Source organism: Acanthisitta chloris, unplaced genomic scaffold (genome assembly GCF_000695815.1).
Source record: "Acanthisitta chloris isolate BGI_N310 unplaced genomic scaffold, ASM69581v1 scaffold25826, whole genome shotgun sequence".
Lineage (NCBI taxonomy): Eukaryota > Metazoa > Chordata > Aves > Passeriformes > Acanthisittidae > Acanthisitta > Acanthisitta chloris.
Genome location: NW_008676881.1, coordinates 48,893 through 72,780, shown reverse-complemented (window position 1 = coordinate 72,780; position 23,888 = coordinate 48,893). Strand labels below are relative to the sequence as shown.

General features: G+C 39.5%; 1 protein-coding gene across 1 annotated transcript in view; it reads left to right on the top strand.

Annotated features, from left to right (window-relative positions):
* The window catches only part of MTR (5-methyltetrahydrofolate-homocysteine methyltransferase), a gene marked incomplete at its 5' end in the record, with an annotated part of 42,531 nt that overhangs the window by 3,449 nt on the left and 15,194 nt on the right, over positions 1-23,888 (top strand). Inside the window, 18 exons of the mRNA XM_009076313.1 lie at positions 267-336; positions 1,480-1,572; positions 1,665-1,771; positions 3,022-3,081; positions 5,214-5,308; positions 8,843-8,943; positions 9,301-9,362; positions 10,189-10,256; positions 11,290-11,366; positions 12,474-12,586; positions 13,886-14,026; positions 14,677-14,862; positions 15,452-15,631; positions 16,614-16,730; positions 16,828-16,968; positions 19,421-19,510; positions 20,153-20,305; positions 20,857-20,964. Coding sequence (XP_009074561.1) covers positions 267-336; positions 1,480-1,572; positions 1,665-1,771; positions 3,022-3,081; positions 5,214-5,308; positions 8,843-8,943; positions 9,301-9,362; positions 10,189-10,256; positions 11,290-11,366; positions 12,474-12,586; positions 13,886-14,026; positions 14,677-14,862; positions 15,452-15,631; positions 16,614-16,730; positions 16,828-16,968; positions 19,421-19,510; positions 20,153-20,305; positions 20,857-20,964 — 1,962 coding nt within the window. The remainder of the gene's footprint in view (positions 1-266; positions 337-1,479; positions 1,573-1,664; positions 1,772-3,021; positions 3,082-5,213; positions 5,309-8,842; positions 8,944-9,300; positions 9,363-10,188; positions 10,257-11,289; positions 11,367-12,473; positions 12,587-13,885; positions 14,027-14,676; positions 14,863-15,451; positions 15,632-16,613; positions 16,731-16,827; positions 16,969-19,420; positions 19,511-20,152; positions 20,306-20,856; positions 20,965-23,888) is intronic.

Sequence of the window (23,888 nt, the reverse complement as noted above, 5' to 3'; positions counted from 1 at the left end):
TAATTAGTACCTTGCAGAATGAAGTTTTATGATTTGCAGCTGTAGGCTTGAATGTGTGTGGGATGAGACCTGCCATGTAACTGTTGCTGATATATATAGAACTGTTCCCTTTGAAGCTTTGTTGTAGTGCTTATAAATATTTGTGTGACTTGGGGAACCCTCAGGGTGTACAGCGAGCTACTGAATGTCAGTATTGTGTTTCTTTGAGGATGAGTAAGGCTGTGCTGAACTCAAGGTTGCTCAGTAATTTTCTGTAATTGTTCTAGGCATATCGGTTAAACAGAGTCTCTGCACAGGTGGCCAGAAAAGCAGCAGACAGTGTAACTGCTCAGACAGGTAAGCAATAGTTATTTTAACTTCTTACTTATTTGTGGTTTTGACTGTCTTGCTACAATCTTTGAAATGTTGCTAACAAGAGGATAGTTTGATGGTTTACATTTTAGGGACATAAAATGAGACTCTGCATGTCTGCAAGTTAGGCACAGTAGCAATTTTATATCTCTATTCATATCCCACTAATTTAATCATGTTTGAAGGATCTGGTCCTTAATGTGTTCTGCAGGATAGCTGTCCTGTGCCTGTCTGGTTTGGACTGCAGGTGATACACATCTTCAGATGTGTTTTAGAGAAAATAAATTCAGCAGGCACTGATATAAGTTCTGTAGGTTTGTACAGCACAAGTCTTTGTACTACAGAACTAGGATAGCTGATTGCAGGTAAATGTAGATTACCAGTTACTCCTAGTGTATGTCTGTCTAGTGGTTTAACTTTATTCAGCAACTACTGGAGTGGTATGTGACTGCCATCTGTAAATGTGCAGTCTTTTACCTTCCAGGCATTATGTGAGGGGGGTTATAGCTCATTTACACTGCTATAGGCAATGCTGTCTTTCAAAGACTAGTAATTTCTGCTTGTATTCTACAATCAAAATGTATTTCAAACTAACAGTGCTGCTGCTGTCCAGATAACACCTTACTGATGTGATTCATAGTGTGCAGTAAAAATGTAAGATTTGAAATATGCTTTAAAAAAATGTTGTTATTTTCTTTTTATGACACATGCCAGAATATTCAGATAAGGTTATCTAGTGAAAAATGCCAGGGCAGTTCTATGCTGTGCTTTTAAACTAATTGAATGAAGTTTCCTGTGTCAGAGACAAATGATTCTTAGAAGATAAATTGAGCCAAGTGCCCTTTCCATAGATGTTCTTCTGTCTTGTGTGTATACACTGAACATCTTATTGGATAGGATTAAAACAAAAAAGTCAGCTGTGCTGGGTGATCTTGTGCTGACTAAATTCTGAGACAAGAATTTCCTTTGTAGTTCTTCACACCTGAATGATATGCATGTCTTGGTGTCCTTGGAGGTATTTTACATTAACTGTCATTGTAAAGCTGAAGGTGTATTGTTGAGTTGTTATTTTTAACTTTTTTCTTCTTTTTTCTTTTCCTTTCTTTTTCCTCATGTGTCTTGGTTTAGGAATTAGGAGATATGTTGCTGGGGCCATGGGTCCAACAAACAGGACTCTCTCTGTGTCACCATCTGTGGAGAGACCAGATTACAGGAACATAAGTAAGTATTTATAACCATCAAGTTATTTAACTTAGGCAGTGGCCTTGAAAGAGATACCTCCACATGAAATTAACATCATTCCTGTTTTACAGCTTTTGATGAACTGGTTGAAGCCTATAAGGAGCAAGCCAAAGGACTTTTGGATGGAGGAGTTGATATCTTGTTAGTGGAAACAATATTTGATACTGCCAATGCTAAGGTGAGACTTCTGGAACAAAAACACCTCAGTAATATAAATATTTGGTGTCCTATCTAAGGAAATTCAACATAGGATTTTTAAGAGCTATCAGCTAGTCGATAGCAAAGGGTAGACTGTAAGGAGATTGTTTATAATCAGCCTTTTCCAGAATGTTTCCTTTGCCTTTTAATATGTGCCATTCGTATCTTTCTGGCTGTCTGTGCCAGCTGTCCTCTTATTCCCAGAAGCTCTGCTGTGTTGCAAAACATCTCCAAATGCATCTCATGTTTGTATTTTTCAATGTAAATATGTCTGTCCAAAGGATGCTTGTGATGCACACTGGGGAGGGAATGCCCAGTGTATCTGGTTGCAGGCTTGAGGAGGCTTGTAACACTGTTCTGTTAAAAGGTGGAGTTTTTTGTGAACTTTGCTGTCAATTTTTAAAAATTTGGAATAGAGGATTAGAAAGGTGAAATAGAAGGAATAAAAGCTTGAAATATGCCACAGTTCATGTGGTTTTGACACCTACTTCTTTATCTAATAACTGCTCAGTGCAGGTGGTGGATTTGTTAGGGTGCTTAAAGCTGTCTTTCAGTTTTACATGGAAAAACCTGGCTGGATATGCACACAGCATTTCCTTAGTCGTTTACCACAGGCTGATTAACATATGCAGTGGCATGGCTTGCCCTTTGCAGATTTGACCAGTCATCACTGAGGTTTGGCTAGGAGTCTATAGGGTTAACATAATGCTGGGCTGATGTCCACATGCATCTTTTTTACCTTAAGGAAGCAGGCCACTTTTCAGGACCTTCCGAGGAGTCCTTAGCAGTCCTTCCTGTAAAAATTTGTGGTGACTAGACTCCTTTGGAAACTGCACGTCTGAACAGATTCAAGGGCAGTGAATGTGTACTGAGAGTAGTACATACAACCGTGTTTGGGGTGGAAGTTGTGCTCCAGACACGAGGAAGAAGTACTTGCTGATGTGACTTGTGCTTCAGAATAGTTGTGGTCTTACTTGGTTTCCCTGTGATGCTTCTTTTCTACTTGTTACCAAAATGTGTGTTGGAACATCTGGAAGATGTTAGGGGGTAAGGGTATAACTTCTTGAGTGTAGGAAGATCTGGCAGGCCATACGAGGTTGCAAGTTGTATAAACAACCATAAAAATAATAATTAAGAAAAGGCAGCAAACCCACAGAAACAAAAACCACAAATGACAAACTGAAGAACTCCCAAAACATCACTAATATCTTGCAATATATTCTTCTGTAGGCAGCTCTTTTTGCACTCCAGATGTTGTTTGAGGAAGAGTATCCTCCCCGACCCATATTTGTAAGTATATTTTAATATTTGACATATACTTAAGCTTGATTTGTGAACTACCTGAGATGGCAGTTGATTAGAGTGCTTTGAAATGAAGGAAATTAGTGTATTGGATTGTGAAAGTAAAAACTCTTTTATGAAGAGCTTTATGAAATCAGCCCTGAGTAGCTCGGTCCAGCTAATCAAGCTGAAGACTAATGTACGACTTCATTCCAGTGTGTATTGATTCTGCTTAATTCCACAGGAGAAGGTCTGATGACGATTTTTCTTTCTGGCTTGCAGTCTTGAGGGTAATAAGAACCAGTCCTTCAAGGATGAAATTAAGCATATTCTGCCATGTTTTCAAGTAGAATGAGTGGCTACTGGAAGTCAGAAAAAAATAACTCCATGTTATTTCTTGTGATGTGTCTTTTTCTGACCGGTCATTCATTCTGGTCATGAATGCATTGGAACAAATCTAGCAAAAGAATAGGCTTATTTTGAAAGTTCCAATGTATTCCTCCAGTTTTCTGGAGCCTAGGCTTTCTGAGCTGCAGTTTGTATCTGTTTGTAGCCTTTTGTTGAGTGTGTTTACAGCTTTCCTGAACCTGTGTTCAAACCTTTGTGGGACCCAGGCATCCACAAAATATTATGACAGTAATGTTCAGAGTTTATGGGAATGTGCTGATTTGAAAGTTTGCTTTCTTTTGGGCAGTGCATCTGATAACTTCTATTGTGTCTTGCCATTTGTCTCTTGAAAGTGACAACAAGCAGCTGTTCTGTCTTCCCTTTGCTGCATAGTCATGGCATTCATAGTCATTTTTGAGAACCTCCTTTAGTTGTCTTTTCTCAGCCTGAACAGTCCTTATGTATTTAGCTGCTCCATTCCATTCATTCATTATCGTCCCCTTTGTTTTCCACTTCCTCGAGTCAGAGCAGAATTACAATAGAATACAGCATTCCAAGTGCAGACATCAGGGGTTTGTGTGATGGCCTAGTGATATCTCTGCCTTTTCCATTTATTTCTTTGTAGATTTTTTACTGCCAGTGAGGTTGGAAATTGTGTCTAATTCTGCTGTTACTTAGTTACTTAGTTTAGTTTCTTGAACAGTGAAGGCTAGTTTGGAGGTGCCATTATGTAGAACTGTTCCTGTGTTCACAGTTTTTTACTTGGTCAGCAATGAGTTTCCACTTTTTACCATTAAAGTCAGTATGGAGTGTTTTCTGATTCACAGAGTTGACTTTTTGTCTTCATTGTGTGGAAGAGACTGGTCCATGGGCTTGGTTGTCTCATTGTTTGCTCCCATTTCAGTTATGTTGAGAAGTATAACCCCTAGCCCAGCTCTGCAGGATTCCTCTGATCACCTCCCTTGCCTGAGTAGTTTGAAGGGAAATAGCATTAATATTAAAGGATGTTTTGGAGTAGATAGTGGATTTACCTTTGCATGGAGTCTTCTAAACTCATTTCATCCTCTTGAAAGAAAGATTTTTAGACTTGGAAAGGTTTTCCTAGCTCATTCATATGCCTCCCAAACTCTCAACTTTGTGGTTGTTAGTTGGGGGTCACTACATTATTTATTACTTGTGCATCTCTCTCTGTGTAGTACTAAAGAGGTGTGATTATCCAGGTTAAGACTCCTATTTCCACTATGAAGTTGCAACATCTGATGTTACCTTGTGGCAAAAGGAGCAACTTGTTTTTAAGGTCAGCCCTACCTCTCCCACCTTCCCACCAGCCACCAAATAACTTAATAGCAGTCCTGAGATCTGAAATAACATGAAGGGGGAGGTGAGTAGAAGTGAGTGCTGATAGCTGCCTAAACAGGAACACCTTGTGGACTGGTTCAGAGGCCACCTTGGTTCTCATGCTGCCTGGCTGCTCAGTGTTTCATAGTAGTTATTTCTCTCCATTTTTATCCCCCCCGCCTCCCCTGAGAGGGAGAAGGAGAAGGAAGATGGGTCAAATGTTTGTCTTTCCCCTAGCTAAATATTTAAATTTTATAGGGAGAAAATGGTTTAATTTTTGTCTTTGGGTTGTGCCTCATCACTTTGAGTGGAGCACGAGTCCCTCTGCTTTGACTGATAGCAGTTCAGCCATTTAAATATTTCGTTTTCTTGTGAATTTAAGTCTTCTCATTTCTCTGTGTTCAACTGATATTTAGGTTTCTGGAACCATTGTGGATAAGAGTGGACGTACCCTCTCAGGCCAGACAGGAGAGGCATTTGTCATTAGTGTTTCCCACAGTAAGCCACTTTGGTAAGGAAATGCATCATTCATTCTCTTAGTAAGCTATCTGCGGGTTGTGATTCTTTTCCATTTTAACCCCTTGCTTGCAGCTAAATGAAAGCTATACAAACTTTGATCGTATTTCATCATATGCATTGCTGACATGTTTTGTGATGGTTTTTGCTGAATTTTTAAAACTTGCTTTAAATAATCTTAGGGTTTGCATTTACACCAGCCACTGAAATCACAATTAGGTCGAAGTCTGAAAGTGTAGCTTGCCATCTCCTGCTGTCTAGGGTTGTGCAAGGAGCCAGTCCCTGGTATGGGCAGGGCTTACATCTCTTTCTTAGAGAGAAGCAATGCCAGCTGGGAATGTTTCAGGGTGGTTTGAAAGAGCAAATCCTAAAATATCATTGCAGTGTTCTTTTTACTGAACTCTTACAAAAACATGCATATTTCCTGAGTGTTTTTCTCAAGGATGTGCATGGTTGTTCTGAGAGCTTCTGATGCCTCCATTTACTTGCATTTTTTTCTGTTCAGGCAGAAAAGTTGACATAAGTATGAGATGAAGATCTGTGCAAACGCATAATGCGGCACATTTGGTCCTTGTGTAAGGTTTTGCATGTTCATTTGAATTCTGTTCCCTGTCTTTCTGTTCTTCTGTGTTTCTAATGCCCTGTTCTACTTCCTCCTTGACCTCTCTACCCCCTTTACCATTTTTACTCTCAGGTTGGTTCTTCACACAGAAACTTGCACCAGAAATAGACTTTTTTCCTAGAATATTCTGACTGAAAATATTTAATTCACTGTTAGTAGTGCACACCATGCACATTGTGATGAGCCATTGTTTGTTTTTACCACAAAATTCCGACTAAACCATGCAATCTGTCATCTCAGTGATACAAAAGCAGAAGACTGCATTCACAGCTTTCCTGACTGCCCTTGAGGCTCCACTTTCCCAGACCAGACGGTGTTCCATAAGTAACATATGGAGCCTCTTGGAACAGGGTGGTAGTTGACTCCTCCTCTCGGCATCACAGCCTAGTGATCCATATTTGGCATGAGTCTGTGTCAGCTCTAACTCTTGCTTCTGAAGAGAGGAGCACTGGAACAGAAATCAGGAGTTTATTAAAGCATATTTCGTAAAAACTATCTTATGGGTCTGATGCTTGGGGCCTGTTTCTCATTTATGTGAAAGCCACTATACAGCACTGTGGCAGAAGGGTTTTAGTTGTGGGAACAGATTGCATTTAATGTTGTTTCTGTGGCCATATTGGTACAGAGTGGCTGTAAGGTTGAAAAAAAGCTGATTAATAGTAGTATCCTGGGTGTCATGTTATACATGTTCATGTGTTTCCATTTAGGTTTTGTAGACCCTGTTTAGGGTCGTGTGTCCTCCTTAAGTCAGTTTGATTTGGAGCCCACCCTAGCAATTGTGTGCTTTGTGTCCTGTTGATATAAGGTGGTAGCCGAGAACTCCTGAACTATGTTTATTAAGTGCTGAAAGATGCTCAGGTGTGTTATTTCAGATCCTGTGATTGTTTCTACTGTGGTAGTATTAAGAAGACATACAGAGTTTCGTGCCCTAATGTGGATTTTTGTTCTGATCCCAAGAGCACTCTGAAGCCTCATCTTTCACAGGAGTAGATGTGTGACTGCTGTAAAGAAACGAGCAAGGGAGCAAGGTGATGTTGAAGATGTGTGATGGTTATTAGACTAGGATAGCAGTGATAGCACACCAGCAATCTGGTTCAAGGCTGCTGGCTTTTAAGGCATGTTTATTACAGTTTGCTTTTCTCAGACGTGTCCTTGCATGATGCTGTTGAGTGCTGTGGGGAGATGATACTGGCCACAGAAGCTACTTTCTGTTTCTGAATGAATGTGCATGTCTGTACTGCAGTTTTGAACCAGGTAATGCTTGGATGGTGTTACGCTTATGGTTATATTTGTCACCAACTCTGTAATTCAGGCAGTTTGGAGTGTAGGGAGTGTGAGCTGGAAGCTTGTAAATTGAATGACTTAGTAATAGGACATACATTGCATTTGGCTGCATTTGCTAACCATTCTTACCTTGCTTTGCTTTGAAAATCTTGAGGGATTAGCCACCAGTTTGAGATACATTCCAGAACCTGATTGCTGTAATGAACTGTGTGTTCCTTGTGTGTGCTATTTGTGTCCAGGGGATACTAAAAGGGTGATTTTCAAGTTTTTTTCAGGGCAGTATGAGATGCATTAGAATAAGCACTTTGAAGGTAGAGCTGGCTGTTTAAAAGATCCCAAATATATAGACTCCCACCTGCAAAACCCCAACCAACTCCTCCACCTCTAAGCTATTGGGAAAAAGGGGTCTGTGTATTATTTGATCTTGGTCTGTGACTGGGAGATATTCAAGGCCCTGGGTTTGGATGTTGCTGTGAGCCCCTCAGATCTCAAGGATTTGTCATTCTGCTCAACAAGCGAATCTGACTGCAAGTGTTTATTGCTACTACTTGTGCAGTTACTGAGGTCCTGCCTACTCCTTGGAAATGAGAAAGTCCAAAAACACTTGTGCTCCCAGTGTGCAGGGCTTTACTGCTTTTGACCTCTGTGAAGCTATGTAGACATACAGGCGCTTAAATAACTTGGCTACCTCTGAGACAGCCTCTGTGGCTAGTTGGGGTGTGTGGCTGTTACCCATTCTTGTTTCTGTGGGTTAGTTTACATCCCCTCTGAGACTTATTCCAGGAAAGGACAAAGTTTTTTAACATCTCCCTCTTCCAGCAGCACTATGAGCACCTTTCTAGTTTTGCAGTGCCCTTAAGGTGGTTTCTAGAATGGTGCAGATATCAGGAGACATATGTAAAAGATCTCTTACATACTTTCTATAAGAGAAATTTTCCTATTTCATACAAAAGTAGACATTTTGAGAGCAAGTCTCATGTGTCACTGAATCAAAGTATGGCTGTATCTCATGTACTGGTAAAATTAAGAAGCTTATTCATGCAAAAATAACTCTGCTGTAGTGCTGTCTTGGTTACCAAGATGTAGCAGATGCAGTTGCCCAAGCTTAGTCCTGCCATCAGGCATCTTAGGGGAAGTGCTTGGTCTCTTCCAAGGTTGACATAATTTATGTATAATTTTAAAAGAAAATGGTGAGTTAGCAGCTTGAAGCAGGTCTTGCTTTTTCAACCTTTTTTCGTACTTCTTCCTGTAACATAAGACTCTTTTCCAATCTGTCATTCTCATTCCACTTCTCTCTCTCACCTAGAAAATACAGAGCCGTCGTGTTGCTGCAGTTGCTGTCAAAATGCTGCCACTTTCCTCCTGGATTTTGAAATGAAATTTTGATTTACTGTTTCCAGTTCAATTCAGTCCAACCCCCTTCCCTCTTGTGCTTTTCTTCTACCTGAGGGTTCTCCTTTTGCACAGTCTTGCTGTTTTGATGATGATTAAAGAAATTGGAGATCAGGTTGGTTTTGTTTTAGATGATTGTGGGAGTTAGCGGTTGCCAGCACTAGCATTAGTCTGTTTTGTTTGTAAAAGGTGTTTTTACTTCAAAATAATTTTTGAAAATTTGTTTTCCAGTATTGGCTTAAACTGTGCTTTAGGGGCAGTTGAAATGCGTCCATTCATTGAAACAATTGGAAAATGTACAGCAGCCTACATCATCTGTTACCCTAACGCAGGTGTGTTGGTGCACATGTTCCTATGCTTACGGGCAGATGAAATGTTACTAACCTGTTCCATCTCTTTAGCAATAACAGAGTTGAAATTGCATGAAAAGATGTTTGGGTTTACTATTAAAAAGAGAGTAAGAGTATTTAAAACTGCTGAAAGTAACTGCTGTTAGTTCTGTGACAGTGAACCCAGAATGTTTTCTTGTGTTATTAATAATCTGTTGAGTAATGATTGCAAGGGTGATGAGGCATTTTAGTCCTCATACAATTGTTGCCACTTTAAGTGTGTCTTTTATGGAATTTAATTATGTTCTTGAGGGTTTTAAACAAATTGTAATACTAAAAAAAAATAAATCATGTCTCAAGGTCTTCCCAATACTTTTGGTGGTTATGATGAAACTCCAGAAGTGACTGCCAAGCATATAAAGGTATGAAATACTTCTTGTGATTATGTTGTGTCTGACATACTAGTAGACAAGAACTCTTTGCTTGTATTCTATGCATATTTGTTACACTATTGTGATTTGTTTTGTTGTTTTGCTTTTTTTTTCCCAGATAGTTACATTTGTTATTTGGATTATTTATAGACAATTTGCTTGAATGATAGTGATTTGAGATATGACATTAGGAAAACCTACTTAGGAAACTTTGAAAACCTTAATTACTTTCATGTCCTACTAAGCTTTCCTGCTGCTTGATCTGTGGATGTTACTTCTTGCACTCCTTTGTTCTTCCTGTTATATTTGGGAATTGTTTTAAAAGCTGAGCTTGGTTTTGAACTTGGCAGGTTTTTAGAGAGTTGTGTGTATAAGGACCATTGATGGTGGTGGTGTTGCAGTGCAGGGTGTCCTTCCACATGCCAATTGATCTGTGCAAGACAGAACCATGTGTCTAGAGCTGCAGTGTGCTAGCAAGGACATAGTATTTGCTGCATGTTTATGTTCTTGTATACTACAGTATGAGTAGTCTTTGATACTCATCCAGGTTTTCATCTGGGGCTTCAGTATAAAATAGGCCAGTTTCAAATGTAGTTTCCTAAAATTAGGTGTTGAAATTGCTGGTTTGCCTTGGGAATCCACATCTCAAAACAAATCCTAAAGAGAACATGTAGTGCTAGTTGGTTTTTTTGAAGTTACTGTTTTTCTTCTGAATTGCTTAACATATGGAGAAAGATAATTAAATGCATATATATATATATATTAAAAAGATACTTTTATTACTTATAACAAAACTCTCTTTTCTTCCCTTTGACAGAATTTTGCTCTGGATGGTTTAGTCAACATAGTTGGAGGTTGCTGTGGTACTACGCCAGCACATATCAGGTACCTTGTGCTACAGCTTTAGGTGGACTGGGAAGTTTTTTTCTTATGGAGCAATATTCCATGGTTTGTCTTAGAGTTTCCTGAAAAGATGAATCACTTGAATGCCAATAGCAGCAATGTATGGAGCAGTAATAACCTGGCTTTCACAGGTGTGTGTATTATGAAGAATGAGTAGAGGCAGGGTTCAAACAAGGATTATATCTGCTGGTTTTTTCATCTAAAATTATTTCAGAATTACTCCTCCCTTTTTACTGTAGGATAGAATAGACTTCCCATCTCTACTTTATTTGTGCTGTATGTTCTTTCTGGCAATCTTAGCCACAAAGTGAAACTTAAGGTTTCTGTGATGGTAGAAGGAAGGAAGGTGTGTGGGTGCATTGGGGAAGTGCCTGAACAGAAGAACAGGAATGCTGTACAGCTGGTGCTTGTCCTGGCTAGTCAGAAAGAGCATTTTTTTCTTTCTTGCTGGAAGTAGGTCAGTGGGAAAGCTTCCCTTTTTCACTTGGGCTTGAAAAGAAGGGCCCCTTGTGATTCATTTTTACCCTGATATAAACTGGAAAGAGGTGGCAAATGAATGTATAGAGGACACTGCCTGTCACTCCTAACTGGAGTGGAGAGAAAGTGAAGGTGAACAGCATGAGTCATTCTGGCATCTCAGAAATGTTTGTGCCTTGTTTGTTGGTTTACCTTTTTGGTTTTCTTTTTCTGAAATCATCAGCAGTTGCTCAGCTCAGCAAATCATGAATATGGTGAGAGTCATTGTGGTTGAGGACTGGTTCTGATGTCAATCACTGGCGTAGTATCCCACATTCTGTATCTGAAAAACCTTCAGCCTTGCACATTCCCTGCAAATAGCTATGATAGGATCTTCTGGGAGTATGTTTTTGCCTTCGGCCTCACAAAGTGAGACTAGCTAATCAGTCTTGTCTGCTACAGGGCTAAATTGGAAATGTGGGTTTATGTGTGGTATATTCTGAGTCTTGTCTGGAGTGATTTAATTTTTATTGAAAACTTTATTCTTTCTGTAACTCAGGAAAATTGCCGAAGCTGTGAAATTCTGTAAGCCTCGTGTTCCGCCTTCTCTCTCTCAAGGATACATGCTGCTGTCAGGTAAAATGGAGTGTAACAGTTTGAGCTTCATAACTATTGCAAGTTTCCTTTATAAATTTATTGGCTGGTGTTGATCAGAACAACACTATGAATGTCTGGTTCTGCCTGAATCCAGCAAGCTTATGGATGTGTAACCAGAACTAAATCTTACTGTTTTGGCCCAAGGACTCATGGAACATTTTATTGCAATCTTGTATAATATAATCAAGCCAGCATATTTACTCTCTTAAGGCCCAGACACTTTGTAAGGGTGAGTGGGTGTCTTTACCCTCACTTTGCCACAGGGTCAGGCACAGAGAGGTCAGGTAGTTTGGCTACAGTTGATGGCAGAGCTGGGACAACATCCTTGTGCACATACTGTGAGGGAGCTGCCCTCTGTTGACTCAGTTGTACTGGGATAGTGCTCCAGCAGTACATCCAGGTCTAGAACATCTCTTAGTAAAGTCTAGATCTGTATGCTCTGCAGTCAGGCTTTCTTTTAGTTTAAGCCCTTGAGCCATGTATCCAAGTAAAACAGTTCTTTTTGGTCTGGTATTTTCATCTCAAAATCAAATCAGCTGAGCGTAAGTGAAATAAATCATGGTTGGCCTGTGGTGTCATGCAGTAGCTTATTCTGTTCTGCTGTAGGGTTTGTTTGCCTCTGCATTTTCTGGACCCAAGGGTCCAGCTTGCCTTGTTTCTCTGAAATTGAGTATGTGATTAAGAGCTGTCCTTGTTGGTCAGTCAATTCAGTGGGCTGCTGCTTCTCTCATGGTGGTAAAGTCAGGAGGTAACATAGTTGGAAGTTGAGAGAAGGTGTGTATGTACATACAGATGTCCAGAGAATCATAGCTTCATGTCATTTTATGTTGGACAAGTTGGCTGTTACTTTTTGTGCGTCAGGTAAATTATTGACTGTCATTGAGGAAGGATAGAAACCTTTGGTGTAAGTGTTGGAAGTTGCTTCATTGCATTTCTTTGCTAGTTACTTATTAGAGCACCAATGTGATGAGAAATCACTATTCTTAAAGAGAGATACCTCTTTACAGTTTAGAAAAGGGATTTGTCTTCCTTACACAGTTTTTTCTTTGCTGTTTTTACAACTATGTTAACAAATACCTTTTCAAGGTCTGGAGCCATTCCGGATTGGGCCATACACCAACTTCGTGAATATTGGCGAACGCTGCAATGTTGCAGGATCACGGAAGTTTGCTAAACTCATCATGGCAGGCAACTATGAAGTATGCATTTTAACAATAGTCTTTATAGCTGATGCTCTGGTTTTTCATTGCTCCATTGCACTGTGTTATTAGTTGTTTGTTTTGCTGGCACAAAGCACTGTTCTATGCCAGTTACAAGAATAAGAAAACACAGAGAATTTATTTTCTTGCTGTTCTTTGTTTCTGTGTGTACCAGCTCCTAATAACTTTGTGAGAGGGATTTTACAAGGACTTGGAGGTTTTTTTATTTGACAAGTGTTAGAGGAAATATAACTTTGAATTTTTAATTTAAGTTATACAGCTGATGGTTTAGAAAAAGTCCTGGTCTGTGCTGCATCTAGGAGTCAATTTTACAGACAAGGGAGGAAGAAAAGTGCGTGTAATCACCTCCTTCAACATATGGTGTACATCTGACTTGGGATAGATTGTGGCACTGTGAGGCCTCGCTCTCTTTCAGCTCCCTTCCTCAATCCTGATCAGATTTATGGTTGCCATGTCATTGTTACATACTTTGATCACTGACTCCAGCATGCTACATGGGAGTTGATACAGAAAAAGGTGCTTGGAAGGTAATTGCTTTCTTGAAACCACTGCAGGGCAGAAGTGAAGAAGATGGGGGACTCATTCTTTACTGTTGCAAGTTGTCAGTGACATTGAAACAAATAGCAGAGTGACGTTTCTTGAGAGCTAAGACTGTGTCCCAGGGTATGCTCTGACTTTACAGTTAATGCAATCAAAGCTAAAGCCTTTGTTTTTCAGGCAGTCTGACTCTTTAGCTCTTAGAAGTCATGAAGCAGGTTAGACCTATTAAATAAAGAGAGCTTTAAATACAGACTGTTATGGACTCTGCAGAATGACAAAAAAGAGAAAGTGAACAGACATGGGTGTTCAGGTAATTATGTAGGCTGGAGGAAAAGCTTTAGCTTTCCTTCTTAGCACTTATGATTATTCTGCAGCTGGATAAATGTTGAACCGCCTCTAAAAATTAAGTACCCTATGTAGTCAAATGTCCTTGTTACCATGCAAATATGAAACCATTCAATTAAGCATATGACCAACTGTCTACAGTCAATGACACTTCCAGCACATTAGGTCTCTGGTGTCATATTCTGTGAGCAAATTAGTTATATATTGTTCCATACTAACAACTGTCATGTATTGTACATCACAGACCATTTCCTTATTTTCTTATAGTATGTCATACAAATTTTTATGGTTTTATCTGCATGCTTAGTTTGGAGAAGTGAAATGTTGTCCTGAGAATAACTAGTGTTTTTTTTTCTACTGACTGTTGCTTTGTTTTTTTGACTTTTTCTTTAGGAAGCCCTGAGTGTAGCCAAATTGCAAGTTGAAATGGGGGCCCAGGTTCTTGACATCAATATGGATGATGGGATGCTGGATGGCCCCACTGCAATGACCAGATTTTGTAACTTGATTTCTTCAGAACCTGATATTGCAAAGGTTGTAACTGAGTCACAATAAAGAAGGTTTTATTGAGTTGTAAACTGCCTTTCAGAACATGTTGTTGGTGTTTTATCTAGTAGCCCGTTTAGCTGCTTAGTAAGCAGATGTAGTTGTCCCCTGAGAGGAAAAGGTACTGTAACAGGGAAGGCCTTTGGGTGAAACAGAAGGTTTAACATTCACTCTCTGTTTTCAGATAAATATATGCCAGCTCTCTTCACTGGTTAGAAAAGTTGAATGCAGGTTCATTTTGCAGCAGTTATGAGCCATAATTTATATGTTGGCAGTGCATAATGGTATTGCTTTCCACAAAACTTAAAGTTGCTATGGATATAGGATGGTTTAAAAAGATAGTCCTGCAATGTGCATTCTCTAAAAATGAGTATCTGAATGAAAACCACAAGATAATACAGGGAAGAGTAGAGATCTCTATGATGTGTGATGGAGTTGCCATAGAAGCTGTTGCGTTAAATTTGCTCTGAGTTTTGCATGCAAAGCAAAGTGAATCTACAATTATCATGTGGGAACTTTTATGCAGAAATGCTGATTAATGTTGTGTGCATTTTTATGTCCAGGTGGACAAACAGCATGTAGAACTTGAATTCATGACTTGTGTGTATACTCCTGGCTTACTTCACTGTTATTTACAGGTGCCATTATGCATTGACTCCTCAAATTTTTCAGTGATCGAAGCAGGTTTGAAATGTTGCCAAGGGAAATGCATTGTAAACAGCATCAGTCTGAAGGAAGGTGAGGAAGACTTCTTGGAGAAAGCAAGGAAAATTAAATTGTATGGAGCAGCTGTGGTTGTTATGGCTTTTGATGAAATGGGACAGGTGAGTGTTGCTTTAAAGGAGAGGTATTTTTTTATGGAGTGCAAAGCTTTCTTACTCTTGTACAAGGCAAATGTTTGTTTCATTGGCACAGGTGATTCAAAGAGGTCTGTGTAACCTTGGCAATAGTTTTGTCCCTGATCTGTTACCATTTCTTATTTCTTACCACGTTTGAGGAATCCAAGTGCTCCTCTAAGTGCAGCTCTGCTAGCACAAGAACATGTCTCTTGCTATTCAGCCATGCTGAACTCCACTTTTCTTCATAAAAGATATTTTTAGTTCATAAACTCTGTTTTGCATGAGAGTGGAATCTTTGTGAATTAATTTACTTATGTCAAAAAACATATAAAGTTTTGTGTAGGATCATGAAACATTGGGGAATGAGATTGTTTGTTTTTTATGAATTGAGTCAAAACTCCAGGTATAGATATGATGATACGTTTAATAGAAAATTCTTATATGTAATCCTCTTCTAGTATTTGTGATGTTCAGTTTCTCAGTTTTGAGTCAGTGGAGCTGTAAATGGTTTCTGGAGAGTTTATTTTTTGTGTGGTCTATAAGTTTCATGTCACAATTTTTTTCCTTTCACTAGGCAACAGAAACAGAAACCAAGATTGCAATCTGTTCCAGAGCTTATCATCTCCTTGTGGAAAAAGTGCATTTCAATCCAAATGATATAATATTTGACCCTAATATTTTGACCATAGGAACTGGAATGGAAGAACATAACCTTTATGCCATAAATTTTATCAATGCTACTAAAACCATTAAAGTAAGTTGTAACTTATTTTAACTTGTAGTACATTGCTGAGATGACTTAAAAATCCAACCCCCTATAAAACAGAAAATATCCTTCCCTCACAACAAGATTATGCAAAATGTTATGCATTTTAGTTTAGCAAGGGAGAGTATTCCTCTGAAGTGCAACCATTCCTCAATATTGCTGAACATCCAGTAGAACATCTTCAAATAGTTCTATAAATATATTTCAGTCCATTTTCTCTGCTGTAAATATACTACCTTAATTAAGGGAGGTAACAATCACATTCATGCGCTAGCTAAAATGACCTCTGTGAAGGTATCCAAAAAGCTGCCTTTTTAAATAAAATCCCTGTTTCTGCAGAGGGGAGTTGTGCACCCCCTGACTCTTTATTTAGCCAAAATGTGTGTAAGGAAGATTGAAGAACATCACCTGAATACAGCCATGGAATCTGTACTGTTGTGCATCACAAGGCACCTTGATAGGTCTGGAGATGCTCTGTCAGTAGCCGTTTGGGGCTCAGACACCCGACAGGCTATTTTGTCACCAGAGGGCTCCTGAAAGGGAGGCTGCACACTTGAGCTTAGCTGCTCAGCTGCAGCCTGCTCCTGAGGCAGGCAAGCAGGCAGACTGGCTGTTCCTGTTTCCAGAGAAGTGGGGAAAGGAAGAGCCAAAAGTATGTCTGCTTGGGGAAAATTCTGAATGCAGCAGTGGGAGGGCTGAGGTGTTCAGAATAGCACTGACTCTGGAAACCATGGTGGCTGCTTATGCATAACTAAGCTGGATCTTTCCTTTACTTGTATCTTTTTCTGCGGAGATTGTGAATTGCTTTTTACGGATTTGAATAGCTAGAAGGATCTGGAGCAGGAAAGAGAGAAAGGATGCACAGCCCATGCAGTGAGCTCAGGGACCAACTGTTTTATGAACAGAATGCTTTGCTAAGATTCCCTTTTTGGAAAGCACTTTTTTAAAAATCTGTGTGTACTTCCTATAGGAAACCCTGCCGGGAGCCAGGATAAGTGGAGGTCTTTCCAATCTGTCTTTCTCCTTTCGAGGAATGGATGCCATCCGGGAAGCAATGCACGGAGTGTTCCTTTACCACGCCATTAAGGTATGATGTGCTTTTGGCTTCCATATGTTTGCAGTTGGCAGATGTGCAGTGCTATGTCTGACAGCCCTGTCTGGGGGATTCTGTATGGGTTTTGCAGTATGGCATGGACATGGGAATTGTGAATGCTGGGAATCTGCCAGTGTATGATGATATCCACAAGGAATTGCTACAGCTGTGTGAGAATCTAATCTGGAACAAAGATCCTGATGCGACAGAGAAACTTTTACATTATGCTCAGGTAACTTTTTTTTAAGCTTTGAATAGTAGTTATCTTAGTACCTGGGCTTTAACAGCACCTGCAGATGGTGGGTAAAACAGCCTATAACCTGCATGTGTCACTGTAACAGTGGGTGTGAGAAGTTTCTAATGATACTACAAGTGGTTCAGTTATTAATACAGAATAAAATGAGAAATCTGTGATAGATTGAGCCTCTCCAGTTTCATAAGTGCCATGGAAGATTCTGTACCAGAGTTCTTCATATGCTTCAGGAGACCAAGCTGCGTAGGCATTCTTTAAAAAAACCCACAAAACTCTGAAAACAAAACCCCAGAAATAAGAAGCAGAAAGTCTCAAACAAACTTCCCCCGAAGAAATCAACAAAAAAAACCCCAAACAAAAACCAGAAAAGGCTAACATACAGCCAAGAAAATCTTAGTGCTGGAGCTTAATTGACAAGTGCACTGTAGGAGACAAAGACTGAACCTGTCTCTCTGGTGGTAATGTTTTGTAAAAGGTGAAGTAGCCTGTGGTTTGCAAGTGTGCCATAGGCTTCAGTTCATGTGACATGTCAAGAGTGAGGATCAGCTATTTAGTGTTCTTGAGATATGGTAATGATGGTGCTGATAAAAGACAAAGTTTACCCACCTCAAGGTTTCCAGATTATCATCCATAAGACTACTGGTGCAGTCCTGTTCTGAATGGAAGCTGCAGCAAAAATCTGTTCGGGTTAGGTGGTTCTTGGGTTCAAGTGCACTTGTAGTTCACCCTATGGTGGTGCATGCTTTATAGTAACAATGGCAACATGTTGAAAGCTACTACAGGAAGACTCTCCCTATCCCTTGTGCTTGGGCTGTGTATAAGCCAAGTTGCACCATTGGGGTATTCACAGTTGCATAAAGAGGAGGAAATAAAAAGGAGAATTAGAAAGGCATTATTTAAGCAGTGTTTCTGCAGAAGGCAGAATATGAATTTAAATGGAGCATAAAAAGCAGAAATGAAAGCAGATGATGACTCCTACATCTATAAGTATGGGAAGCTGTTGTTGGAATTTCTGCTTTTATTTGTGATGCTAGTTTTATTGTGGGAGTAAAATAGCCTAGTTGCAAAAAAGAGGAATTTTATCCTTGCAGATTTAGAGGACCAGTCTTCATTTGAAGTTTGAGATTGAAAAACATTTTTCATGAAGTGTCTAGCTGCAGATATTCTCAAACTGAAACTATGTACCTTTTATAGGAATGGGAGTTCTGTTTCCAAAGGCAGGTTTTTTTCATCCTCAGCATGCAGTATAATCATCCTGTTTTTAAAGATCTGCATTTAGTGCTTGACACAGGGGTCCCTGCATGCCCAACCTGCAGCTTCATGGATTATTTTTAGGTTGGAATGCTTCCCTTACTAAGTGTCTGACCAGAGATTGAGGAGCTCTTGGTACCGTTTCAATGAATCACAGAAGGGCTGAGGTGGAAAGGGTCTAGTACAACACCCACTTCTCAGAGCAGGCAGCCAAGAGCAGGTTGCTCAAGGACATGTCCAGTCAGATTTTTAATATAACTGAGTATGGGAACTGTGCAACCTCTCCAGGCACAATTTCCTCCTTTCATTCCCTTTTTACAAACTAAGGGGATAAGGTTAAGCTGCAAGAAGCTATGAAGTTAGCTAACGTTTGTATAAACACGAATGACAACTTGTTCTGGTTTCTATTCCCATGAGTGAGGTGGTGTTTCCATGGCTTTAGCTTTAAAAGATTGCTGATGAGCACTCCAAAGTATAGGAAGTTTATAAGGACTGAAAGATTATGTCCATTAACTGGATGGGGAAAAGAAATTACTTACTTGAAGTGTGCTGGCTGAATTAGACGATAGGGTGCTGTTCCAGGAGCCTTCCTGGGGTGGGTGCTTGTGAGCTTTGCATTTTGAAACCCTTTTGGCCTCTGCATTCATACCAAAGGGGACTATGAGTGTGAAACAAAGGAAATACATGGTGGTTTGGGACAGTGTGTGTGCATGACAAACAGTAGCTCTGTAGGCTGCCTGATTGAAAACGTCTGTGATGTGGAATAACATAACCTGTTCCAGCAGATACAGAATTAGTGCCAAATTAATTAGGATTTTAAAATTAAGTGTAGTGTGTGGGCCAGGAATCAATTTAAATTACGTTCCCAGAAGTAAAACCCTTAGGATTAGTCGTTTCATCATTTTTAAGAGTGTAGAAATTATCAAACTGCTCCCTTTATTTTTTTTTACTTTTTTTTTTACCCTTTATTTTGCTTACCTTTTCAGTGACGTATGCACTCTTTGAGATGTAGACCCCCTGAGTGCTTGTGGTACATCACAGGTGTTGTCAGCATGGTTTGCATGTATATAAAAAAAACCTTTTGAGTCGTCTAAAACTATTTCATGAGTCCTTGGAATTATCCTCATTTTTCTAAAAGACAAGTCTGTAATTGTACTTTTTATGTTTTATTCCTTTTCAGAATCATGCCCAAGGAGGAAAAAAGGTTGTACAGACTGACGAGTGGCGTAAAAGCTCTGTGGAGGAAAGGCTGGAATATGCTCTCATAAAGGTGAATCTGCAGAAAACTATCCTACCCATCAGCTCTTAGAGACATGATCTCAGCTCAGACTTTACGGGACACATTTGGCTTTAACAGTTCTTCAGCTGCCATTCTTTCATAAGCTGTTAATTAACAATGAATAATACATTTAGCTGATCTATTTAACTTCAATTCCAGAGAAAACTGTAGTGGTTTGTCTTTGAACTTCACAAGTTGAAGTCTTTGATCCTTAATATTTTATTCTACTAGTGTTGGTAGAAATATACTGCTTTTACTTTGTAACATATTGCTTTTACTTCCTAGGGCTTTTTTTGGTCCTTTAGTAGTACTGCACTGAGTGAGCAGCACTTATGCTGTGGAAATGATCTTTTGAGTACTGGGTTTTTCTTATGACATAGTCAAGAAAAACAAACAAATCTCTTAATACTGGGGACTTGCTTTGAATAACTTTTTATGCCTAAGAACTGCAGTGTTTTGTTTCCTCAGAAAGCCTATTTTCAATACACATTTGAGGTATTCTTAAAGACTAGAAGTGTCTATTTGTACTTTCACTGTGATTTTTTTTTTTTTTTTTTTGGTGGGGAGAAGGCAGCTAAATAAAAGTTGCATTTCTAGCAAGATGAAAGCTTCTCTTTTTTTTTTTTTCACCAGGGCATTGAGAAGTATGTCACTGCAGATACAGAAGAAGCAAGATTAAATCAGGAAAAATATCCTAGACCTCTAAATGTAATTGAAGGGCCTTTGATGAATGGCATGAAAATTGTTGGTGATCTTTTTGGTGCTGGAAAGATGTTTCTGCCTCAGGTAGTGAGAAAATAATCTCATATATTTTCCTATTTTGCAAAATAGCATTGTAAAACATAGCTGAAACATTCTGTGCTGACTGTTTTTTCAGATGCAGCACAGGAATTGTGACGATTCGGGTACTGCTAAGCAGCAGCCATATCCCTTTTTTTACTTTGGAACTTGACTTTCTTGATGTTTGTTTCTTTCTTCCTAAGTGTTTTTGCTGTATTTGAAATGCAGTTTTAAGTCTGAGCCCTTGAAAAAGAGCAAGAGAGGAAAAAAGATCCTCATAAAAATTGCTGTGTTTAGCACCTACCAAGTCTGGGCCTGTTTGTGGCTTTCAGGTCTGTTGTGGGTTGTCTGAGAGGCTGCACTGGGAAAGGGTCATGTGTAGACTCTTAGTCCAGTAAGGCCAGCAGGCTGCTGCTCCAGAATGGTCTGCAAAGTGAGTCTGGATCTGCAGATGAAGTTTCATTTACTGCTTGAATGGGTATGAGAGAAAGCTAAGAGAAAGCTGAGGCTATTCCTATGCCTTGACTTTACTGTTTATTCTCCCATTATCTATGCAGGTGATAAAGTCTGCTCGAGTTATGAAGAAAGCAGTTGGCCACCTTATTCCCTATATGGAAAAAGAAAGAGAGGAAAGGAGAGCCAAACGAGGAAGCATAGAGGAAGAGGCAAGATACAGTCCTTTGTGCTTTAACTCTTTCATAGAATGCTATGACAAGTACAGTAATTGTTTATTGCTAATTACGTTTATTATGCTGAAGAGTTGATGCAGTTGTGTGGGAACTGACAATCTTGGCATAATTTGAAGTAGGTCTGCAATTCAAAAAGTGCAGATTTTGTGGAGCTCTGCTTGCTGTGTGCCTAAGCTATTGTCACAATTTTCCTGAATGATGCCATAAGTCTTTAGAGACCTTTATACCAATGTTTCTAATTTCTTGTATTTTTGTAGACATTTCATTCTAGCATTATTTATTTGCGGTACTTCTAAATTTATTGGCAGATTTTGCTACTTGCTTCTAGTACCTCTGCTCTCAATGAACTCTGTAACTCCCTTTTGCATGTTCAAAGCCTGTCACCAGGTTTCTCTTTATTCAGCTCTTCCCTTCTCCATGGCCCTGATCATTGTTCCAGCTAAACAAATAAATTTCTTCCATCCTTTTTCTTCATAGGTTGTGACTTCAAGACCTCTTGTTATGATAGAATAGTATGCTCATGGCATGTGTAGCCATGAGCAGTGTGCACAGAACAAGTGCTTATGAGAACAGGGTATGAATATAGTTCTCTTCTCATAAATGTGTTTTTCCAACAGTTTCTGAAAAATGCTTTTTATGTAATATATAAAAATATATCTTAGAAAATACCCAATTATTTTCAAATCCTTATGGGCCTTTCCTTTACAGCATTTCCTGTTTCACAGCCAGCATTTGGTGATTTCTGAGGATTTATCGACTACCTGTGAATGTACTTGAAGTAATTGCTTCCAAATTGGTAAATGGAATATGTGATAGGAGCACTGGAAAATGAAGATGTAGGATGTCCCTTTTTTGTTCATACTGACAAGATTGTATTCAGTAGCAAAGAGTTCAGCTGGACAACATCCCATTTTAAATACTCATGTCTGCTGTTTCCTGCTATATTTATAATATGATAGGTGCTTACAGTTTTGTTGATAAATATTTTTCTTCTTTTGTCTGACTATCAAATTTAGGTTTGATGTACATTTACTCTTCTTTAGTCCTACAGAACCTTAGCTTGTCTTCATGAGTCCTTGGAGACAATAGCTATGATCAGAATCTGGCATTTAACATACACAAAAAAGGAAGAATAGCAGAATTTCTGTAAACTGTGATATCAGTGTATTTCCTTTGGCTTCCCTTCTGTGCACTTTCAAATGCTTTCTAATTCTTCCCTTGAAATCTTCTTACATGGTATCTTTATATTTTCTGTGTCTCTGCTGTGTGATTGTCCAGAATAAATGTAATGAATACAGCAAATAATATGGATAGAAAAAAGACCTGATAATTAAACGAGGCTAATCTTAATGGAAGAAGGAGAATGCCTAGTCTTCCCTCCACCCCCCACGCCCCTGGCCTTTCTGGATGTGAAGGTGCCTTCTGCCTTGTATCTCAGACAGGTCTTTTTTCTGGCTATCATGAGTCACCTTTCTACGTGTCATTTTGCTCCTGCTTATGCAATTCTTTATTTTAGTTCAGATGACAATGCTGGTATTTGGCACCTTCTGTTTTATTCTGATGCTGTTTGAAGTCATCGAAAATGATTACCCCATGAGCACTGGATTAGCATCTCTGAACCCTCTGGCACTTCATTCTCTGGCTAAAAAGAAGTGAAGTGGAATTTAGAAGGTTCTTAAAAATTTAACAAACACTCATGAAGAGAGTGTGAAATGTTCTGTGTGGCTATGGAGAGCAGGAGACAAAAGGCAGGGATTCAGTCCTGCTTCCTCTACCTTCTGCTGAGCAAGGGATGTAGTGCCTTCCTCTCAAAAAACGTATGTTGTCACTGTATAGGGAATTGGTGTGAGAGATAAAAACAGCTGCATCTATCTCCAAAGTTAGATGTTGACTTGAAGGAAAATGATTTGCAGACTCTGGTAACAGATCTGTCTGATGTCACTCAGGCTCCTCTAACCTCCAGGACTGCTTTAGTCACAGACTGCCAGGAAATGCAAAGCGTTGATAGCTGCATTTGAGGATAAATAGCTGTGGCTGTAGATCTCTATCAATTTTTTTTTTTAAAAAAAGCCCTTTGGATGTATGCCCAGAACTTGAGGACCTCCTTGCTTAAGACAATTGAAATCACAGTGTGCCCTAAATAGGGTTTATTTCTGGCCCATGTTGTTTGCTGCCCAGCACAGATTTTTCTTCCTCTCATGTGCAAATTCAATTTTTTTGGGGGGATATCAAGCACTAATCAAATCATCAGCAGTTATTAGGTATGATACAACGTGGGGCAGCACTTTTTGTTCTTTTCCCAGTCCTTGATGAATCTCTTTCCCCAGTTTACTTTTTCCTTCCAGCAGTAGATTTTCAGCTGCAAAATTTTTTGTTGATGTAATGAGATAGTGTCCTGGTCCGGTAAGACATGGGAGGGTTCAATCAATTCCCCCAATGTGAATTGAGATACAAACGAGGTTGAATACCGTCAATAAGTCAAGATTTTATTATTGGTCATAAAAAGGGGGTGAGGGGAAAGGATAACAGGAGAGCGAGAAACAGGAAAGAGGGAAGTAAGCAAGATTTGAGGTGCAGAAGCAGGGATAGTCACCACCATGGATCCAGTGGTGTTCTGATGATCTGTAGTCATCATTTCTTCAGTGGTGGATGCATGTGCTCACACACACACACCACCCTCCCCTTTTGACGCTGCTCCTTTTTTATAGGGCTCTGCTGGGGAGCTGATTGATCAGCTCCTCTTGAGTTGCTGGATTAATACACGGTGATTCCAGGCCAGGCCCCTCACAGATGTCCTCTGAAAGCTGCGGTTTGTCGGCAGCTAGATATTCATGATGGCCCATCATCTCTGCTAGAGATATCTGATCAACAGTGGAATCCTTTTATCTCCTGGGAAAAGT